We start from the raw sequence: 8475 nt of genomic DNA on the forward strand, positions 1-8475 counted from the left end.
AAAAAAAAAAAAAAAAAAAGGATGAACGAAGGCCAAATCCTGGATAAGAATTTAGGAGGCAATGAATTCCGTGTGTACAAATCAAAAAGCTGGACAGCCTTCAGCCTTCTCAGTTGGGGAAATGATAGTAGTGATTCCTTCACTTCTCTCTACAAACCCATTCACAGCCTAGCTTTGCCCCAGTCCAGAGCTCTGTTTCACTGCAAAGGCTGATAGTGAAAATACAATTAAGATCTCCAACTACCACCACTATCCCTATCATTATAAAAGAGTATTCAAGGGACAGAGTGTTCATGACAGCATACTCAATGAGAAAGAATAGTTAGGTAGCTGACCAGACTTATATTACCTGAAGTGGCTCAGGATTGGCAGTCATTAATTTGATGAGATTTTCATTTCCTCCTAAATTCTAGTTTTCTTACAAAGCAAAGCAATCTTTCAAGCAGTAGTAAAGCCTCATTTATAGGAGTCCTTTCCTTTCCTCAAATCTGCCCCAAAGTGAGAAGTGCACAGCCCTAAGAGGTCCCAGAACTCTCATTCCTCTGCCCCCTCTACCCAGCTCCTGATCTGTACTCCTCCTTAAAGGGCAGAAGCAGAAAGCTCGTGAGTCCTTGAAAGCAAGACATTTCAGACAATTGTAACTACTCTTGCTAAATGGTTTGTGCTAGCAGAAATAAAGAATAAGGCTTTCCTGCTATTCCAAAGTCCAAAAAGCTCTGAAAACCAAAATTTTGTGTAACTTTTGGTGGCAGAACTGGACCTGATATGCTATGTATAGTCTGATTTTATTCCACTTAGTATGATTGTCCACCCATTTCTCTGGAGAAATGTGTTGTATTATAGAGTACTGTAGAGTACTGCCCAGATTTTCTGGAAGTGTTATGTAATATGAACATTATATACGCTGTTACATTTTCCAAAAGTCCAGAACAATTCTTGATTCTGAGACATCTGGCTCCAAGGTTTTTGATGAGGAATTGTGAATGGACTGTAAAATGGTAGCATTTTAAATAGCTTGCTTAGCAAGACAATCCCTTCCTGTTCACATTCCTAACTGCCTGCTGGCCCAAGTCACTAGTGATAAGCACCAACAGACCTGACATTGTAAAACCAAAATGATTATAATTCAGTAAGACTATTCTACTCACAGGGTGCCCACAGAAACAGTAAGAAAAGGGTCAATTATCAAATACCAACTTTAAGAAATCATAAGTGAAACATTAAAGGCAAGACAATATCCTATTTCATTTCAAATATTGGAATGAGGCACAGAAGTAAGTTTACTACTGCTGGAAATCTCAGTATTAGCATTCAAGGACCATGGGGGTCTCACCATTCACAATCTCATGCCCAAAAAACATCTTCACTCCTGGGATGCTCCGACCTGTCTCCACATTCTTCACTGTTAGAGAAAACAGTTCATTCGGTTAATAACAAATAATCGTTTCCTAAAACTCTATGAAAATATGATGCCTCTCAAAATTTCCCAAGTCTGAGTTTTATTTTAAAAAAAATCTCTAGGCCGGGCGTGGTGGCTCAAGCCTGTAATCCCAGCACTTTGGGAGGCCGAGGCGGGTGGATCACGAGGTCAAGAGATCGAGACCATCCTGGTCAACATGGTAAAACCCCGTCTCTATTAAAAAATACAAAAAATTAGCTGGGCATGGTGGTGCGTGCCTGTAATCCCAGCTACTCAGGAGGCTGAGGCAGGAGAATTGCCTGAACCCAGGAGGCGGAGGTTGCGGTGAGCCNAAAAAAAAAAAAAAAAAAAAAAAAAAAAAAAGACATTGTAATTCTTTTCCTACTAATTACCTAGAGCTACCATATTGAGCACCCACTGAGCCAGGCATCATGCTATTTCTTTTTGTTTTCTTATTTATTTATTATTTTGAGAGAGAGACAGGGTTTCACCACGTTGGTCAGGCTGCTCTCGAATCCCTGACCTCGTGATCCGCCCGCCTCAGCCTCCCAAAGTGCTGGGATTACAGGTGTGAGCCACCGTGCCTGGCTGGCATCATGCTATTTCCCTATACTCAGTTTTCTAGTAACATAATAAGAATTTCATTATTTCAGTTATGGAGGACTCTGTGGCTCTGAAAGGTTGAATAACTAGCTCAAGGTACCACTGCTAGCAAAAAACAGTCAGGAGTCAAATTCATGACTCAGTGATTTTAATATGCCTTTTTTTTTTTTTTTTTAACTGACACAGGGTTTTACTCTGTTGCTCAGGCTGGAGTGCAGTGGCATAATCCTAGCTCACTGCAGCCTCAAACACCTGGGCTTAAGCCATCCTTCTCCTCAGCTTTCCGAATAGCTGGAACTACAGGCAGGTGCCACCATGCCTGACTATTTTTCTTTTTTTTTTGGTAGAGATTGGGTCTCACTATGTTGCCCAGGCTGGTCTCAAACTCCTGGGCTCAGGCCATCCTCCCCCTTCAGCCCCTCAAAAGTTGTAGGATTACAGCTGTGAGCCACCCTGCCTGGCAATACTCTTTCTTATAACCACTGTTACAGTGGCTCTCTGATTTGCTCCAGTCTCCACACCTCTACTTGCCCCTTGTACATTGATGGTCCCCAGTGTTTTGTCTCTCATCCTTTTTCCTTCTCTTTGAATGATCATATCCACTTCTTAGTTGTCCTGACATCCCTTTTTTCTCCAGTGTGAACTATTTTTCTCATCTTCACTCATATTTTCAACTAAGAACAGACTTACTAAAGATTTTCAAACTGTGCCAGGTGCAGTGGCTCATACCTGTAAATCCCAGCATTTTGGGAGGCCGAGGCAGGTGGATCACCCGAGGTCAGGAGTTCGAGAACAGCCTGGCCAACATGGTGAAACTCTGCCTCTACTAAAAAATACAAAACTTAGCTGGGTATGGTGGCATGTGCCTGTAATCCCAGCTACTCAGGAGACCAAGGCAGAAGAATCCCTTGAACCTGGGAGGCAGAGGTTACAGTGAGCCAAGATTCCTCCCAAAGTGCTGGGATTACAGACATGAGCCATCACTCCGGGTCCCTTTCCCATTGTTGACTCCTACTCAACCAGATGGCGTTCCACCACCAATTCCTCCTTTAGAAGATCACTCCACTGTCCTAATTCAAGCACTTCTAGATCCAAATTAGCTGAATCTTTGGTTTTCATAGCATCCTTTGCATCTTTCTATCAGAGAGGATCTCTCTTTTTTATTTTTATTTTTATTTTTTTAACATTTATATAAGGCTAGTCAAGTAAAGCAGTGGGAGTGGAGAAGGAACAAAGAAATCTGTAACTGGTTGTGATCAATTAGTTGTAAACACCACTGCACTTGGACCAGCCTATCAGAGAGGATCTCACACTCCATTATACCTGTCTACCTATCTATCTACTAGAGTAAGTTTTTTTTTTCTTCTTTTAGAGTAAGTTTTTAATTAAAAAAAAATTTTTTTTTTAGAGATGGGGGTCTTGCTCTGTTGCCCAGGCTGGAGTGCAGTGGCATGGTCATAGCTCACTACAGCCTCAAACTGCTGGGCTTAAGTGATCCTCCCACGTCAGCTCCAAATAGCTGGGACTACAGGTGTGAGCCACCAAGACTGGCTAATTTTTTAAAAAATTGTTTTTTAGGCTGGATGTGGTGGCTCACACTTCTAATCACAGCACTTTGGAGGCTGAGTGGGAGAACCGGTTGAGCCCAGGAATTCAAGACCAGCCTGAGCAACACAGGGAGACCCTATCTCTACAAAAAATTTAAAAAATTTACTCGGCTTGGTGGTACATGCCTATAGTCCCAGGTATTTAGGAGGTTGAAGCAGGAGAATCACTTGAGCCCAGGAGGTCAAGGTTGCAATGAGCCATGATAGTGTCACTACACTCCAGCCGGAGTGACAGAGTGAGACTCTGTCAAAAAACATTTTTTTTGTTGGGGGCTGAGTGTGATGGCTCATGCCTATAATCCCAGAACTTCAGGAGGCTGAGATGGGAGGATCCCTTGAGCCCAGAAGCTGGAGATAAACCTGGGCAACATAGTGAGACTCAATCTCCATCTCAATTTTTTTTTTTTTTTGAGATGGAGTTTTGCTGTTGCTGCCCAGGCTGGAGTGCAATGGCGCTATCTCGGCTCACTGCAACGTCCGCCTCCCAGATTTAAGCGATTCTCCTGCCTCAGCCTTCTGAGCAGCTGGGGTTACAGGTATGTGCCACCATGCCTGGCTAATTTTTTTATTCTTTTTTTTTTTTTTAGTAGAGATGGGGTTTCTCCATGTTGGTCAGGCTGGTCTCGATCTCCCGACCTCAGGTGATCCGCCCGCCTTAGCCTCCCAAAGTGCTGGGATTACAGGCGTAAACCATCACGTCCTGCTTCCATCTCAGTTTTTAAAAAGAAAAAAAATTAATTAAAAAAATTTTTTTTACAGATGTAGTTTTGCTATGTTGCCTGGGCTCATATTAAACTCCTGGCCTCAAGCAATTCTGCCTTACCCTCCCAGATAGCTGGGATTATAGCCCTGACTAGGTTTTTTGAGAACAGGGAACACCTTCTTTCTATATGTGTCCCTGGTACCAAGCAGAGTTCCTGAGACACAAAACAATCAATACATGATTACTAAATAAATTAATGTTGCAGAAACCTGTTATAATCCCATCCTAGCCCATAAAAGTCTATTTTAACTCAAAATGTGGCTTAATAACATTAACCTATCAAATGCAATTTATACATGTTTCAATGATGAATCTGAAACTTATGATACCAGGAAACTCTATATATTGAAGCTTCCAGATTACCAGACATGGAGGTACTGGGAGGGTGGCACAACCAAAGAGGACATGGAAATTCCATCTCCCTTCCACCATAAAAAAAAAACACATTAAATCAGAAAAAAATATTAACATAAAATTAGCATTTTGGAGGTCATGGAGAATCACTTAAGCCCAGGAGTTTAAGACCAGCCTGGGCAACACAGGGAGATCCTGTCTCTACAAAAAATAAAGATTAAAAAAATTAGCCAGGTGAGGTGTTGTACAAGTGTAGTCCCAGCTACTCAGGAGGCTGAGGTGGGAGGATCACTTGACCCTGGGTAGCTGAGGCTGCAATGAGCCGTGATCACACCATGCCATTGCAATCCAGCCTGGGTAGCAGAGCCTGACTTTGTCTTAAAAAAAATAAAAATAAAAAACAAGATTGCCCTATGTATCTCTTGCATTTGCCTGTTCTTGAGCTTTATCCTTTATGATAAACAGGAATTGAAGCTGGGAGGTGTAGAGGCTCTACTGGTGACCATGAGTATAAGAGATGATCACTGACGTGGCAGAGCAGGAGCAAAATGCACCTGGTCTCTGCTGGTGTCTTTCAGCCATTGCACTATTCTTCAGCTGCCTACCTCGTACTTTTTGTATGAGAAAAATTAACCCCTTACTGTGTGAACTCATCTGCTGAAGTCAAAAGCAATTCTAACTAATATGGTGGTTATATTTAATTTCAAAATGCATATGGAAAGAAATTAAAGGGTCGGGCACAGTGGCTTATGTCTGTAATCCCAGCACTTTGGGAGGCTGAGGTGGGCAGATCACCTCAGGTCCTGAGTTTGAGACCAGCCTGGCTAACACAGTGAAACCCTGTCTCTACTAAAAATACAAATATTAGCCTGGCGTGGTGGTGGGCACCTGTAAACACAGCTACTTGGAAGGCTGAGACTGGAGAACTGCTTGAACCTCGGACATGGAGGTTTCAGTGAGCCAAGATGGCACCACTGCACTCCAGCCTGGGTGACAAGAACAAGAGTCCATCTCAGAAAAAAAAAAAAGGGGGGTTGGGGCGCTGGGCGTGGTGGCTCATGCCTATAATCCCAGCACTTTGGGAGGCTGAGGTAGACAGATCACCTGAGATCAGGAGTTTGAGACCAGCCTGCCCAACATGGTGAAACCCTGTCTGTATGAAAAATACAAAAATTAGCCAGGTGTGGTGGCATGCACCTGTAATCCCAGCTACTTGAGAGGCTGAAGCAGGAGAATTGCTTGAACCCAGGAGGTGGAGATTACGGTGAGCCAGGATCATGCCACTGCACTTCAGACAGAGCGACAGAGCAAGACTCTATCTCAACAACAAAAAACAAATTTAAAAAAATGTTTTTTTAATTTAAAAAACTATATTGAAAATTCCTGCTATCATGTCAAAAGTATAGAAGTAGGGACAAACCAGCATATATGGTCACATTATTCTGTTTGGGAAAAACAGTATTCTAACCTTCCTCCCACACCTTCCCTAAAATAGGAATAATGCCACCCTCCCAATTGCTAATGGAGCCTAAACCTATCACTGAAACTCAATCATTAATCTCTTCAAAGGCAGAACATTATGAGAAATAGAATAAGACCTTTCTTCAGGACAACAATCTTGTTAGGGTCAACATGCTGAAGCACACCCTCGAAGACGCCACAGACCAACGTGAGTTTCACCCTTCTCCACAAGATCTGGTTGAGGAAATGGTAGTCACTGCTGGGATCCATGCTAATTGATTCCAAAAGCCGTCTGCAAATTATCTTCTTTAAGCATCCAAACACTTGAAAATTAATAAAGAGATCTATGAATTTTAAAATATTTTTAGGGGAGCAAAGTTATTCTTCCTTTTCTCATATCTGTAACAGACAAGAAGAATAAAATCTGAATAATTCAGTTCTATTCATCTTTTTGGAATGATGAGAAAAGGATCATTGCAAGCACCAACTCTCATACATAGGAAACTGAAAACCATAAGAAATTGGGCAAGATAGGCTTGGCTTCTTTGTTTTAAAAAATGGGCATGATAGGGCCAGGCACAGTGGCTCACACCTGTAATCCCAGCACTTTGGGAGGCTGAGGCAGGCAGATGACGAGGTGAGGAGATCGAGACCATCTGGCCAACATGGTGAAACCCTGTCTCTACTAAAAATACAAAAAAATTAGATGGGCATGGTGGCACATGCCTGTAGTCCCAGCTACTCGGGAGGCTGAGGCAGGAGAATTGCTTGAACCCAGGAAGGAGGTGGAGATTGCAGTGAGCTGAGATCATGCCACTGCCCTACAGCCTGGGTGACAGTGCGAGACTCCATCTCCAAAAAAAAAAAAAAGGGCACGATATCATCTTTCCTTCCTTAGCTAAAAGAAAGAAGCAGTACATTTAGAGGCTTTTTTTTTTTTTAAGATGGGGTTTCACCCTGATGGCCAGGCTGTTCTGAAACTCCTGACCTCAGGTGATCCACCCACCTCGGCCTCCCAAAGTCCTAGGATTACAGGCGTGAGCCACCACGCCCAGCCTCATTTAGAGGCTTTTTAATGGCACAATTATATATCATAACAAAAAAAAAAAATGAACAAATGAAGAAAAGTTGATATCAGCAGAAATACTTGCCAATACATGCTTCAATAAATTGTTTAGGGCAGCAGAACTACTTGGGCTCATATTTTTGATAACTCTAGTTTTTAAGGGCATGGTAATTTTTACCAAAACTGAAGCTGATAATTTTAAGTAAAGCAACTAAATTTACCCTTTACTTAGGGATTAAAAGGAAATCAAGGCAGGTAGGACAAAAGTGGTACACTGGAAAAGAGCTTTTCTTTCAAATTGTGTTTAATGAATAGAATTTTACAGACTGTTTCCCATAACCTGGGTCTATGCTATGTCTAATTTTTATGTCTAGGTACTTGAAATCTTCCATTTCTTTGTGTTTTATTATTTTCTGCCCTATGACTGTTCTACGCTAAAAGTATTTTAAAATAAAAGCCAAATTGAAGATTCAAAAATAAATTGTTTACCCAGAAATGTCTGGATGTACCCTCTTCTGGATGTATCCTTTTCTGGTTTAATAAAATTTCCATAGATTGACATTGTTACCAAGCAACCAACACAATTCATGCATAACCAATCCAGTTGCCATGATGTTATTGCAAAGACCATTCCAAGCCACCTGGGCCACAGCTTGGGGATTGGGCTGCATACTGTAATCAACCAGTCATGTGCAGCCTGACAGATGAAACTGCCACATGCCACATACTCAAATGTTTTTGTAAAAATGACACATGTCGCCGGGTGCGGTGGCTCATGCCTGTAATCCCAGCACTTTGGGAGGCTGAGGTAGGCGGATCACCTGAGGTCAGAAGTTCGAGACCAGACTTACCAATATGGTGAAACCCCGTCTTTGAAAAAAAAATAAAAAAATAAGAAAAAAAATGATACATGTCCATTATAAAGAATTACGACAATACAGGCCAGGCACAGTGGCTCACACCTGTAATCCCAGCACTTTGGGAGGCCAAAGCAGGCAGATCAGTTGAGGCCAGGAATTCAGGACAGGCTTGGCTAACATGGTGAAACCCCATCTCTACTAAAGAGAAAAAGTTATCCACACACGGTGTCCTGGGCCTCCAGTCCCAGCTACTCAGGAGGTTGAGGCAGGAGAATCACTCACTTGAACCCAGGAGGCAGAGGTTGCATTGAGCCAAGATCACGCCACTGTAGTCCAGCCTG

At 42.4% G+C, this 8475-nt stretch overlaps 1 protein-coding gene across 1 annotated transcript in view; it reads right to left on the minus strand.

The window, feature by feature from the left end:
* Window positions 1–8475, minus strand: part of EXD1 (exonuclease 3'-5' domain containing 1) — a 39995-nt gene that overhangs the window by 28017 nt on the left and 3503 nt on the right. Inside the window, exons 2-3 of the mRNA XM_017530890.2 lie at window positions 6346–6531; window positions 1334–1402 (exon numbers count right to left, since the gene is read on the minus strand). Coding sequence (XP_017386379.1) covers window positions 1334–1402; window positions 6346–6478 — 202 coding nt within the window. The 5' untranslated portion in view covers window positions 6479–6531. The remainder of the gene's footprint in view (window positions 1–1333; window positions 1403–6345; window positions 6532–8475) is intronic.

Source organism: Cebus imitator, unplaced genomic scaffold (genome assembly GCF_001604975.1).
Source record: "Cebus imitator isolate Cc_AM_T3 unplaced genomic scaffold, Cebus_imitator-1.0 Scaffold70, whole genome shotgun sequence".
Lineage (NCBI taxonomy): Eukaryota > Metazoa > Chordata > Mammalia > Primates > Cebidae > Cebus > Cebus imitator.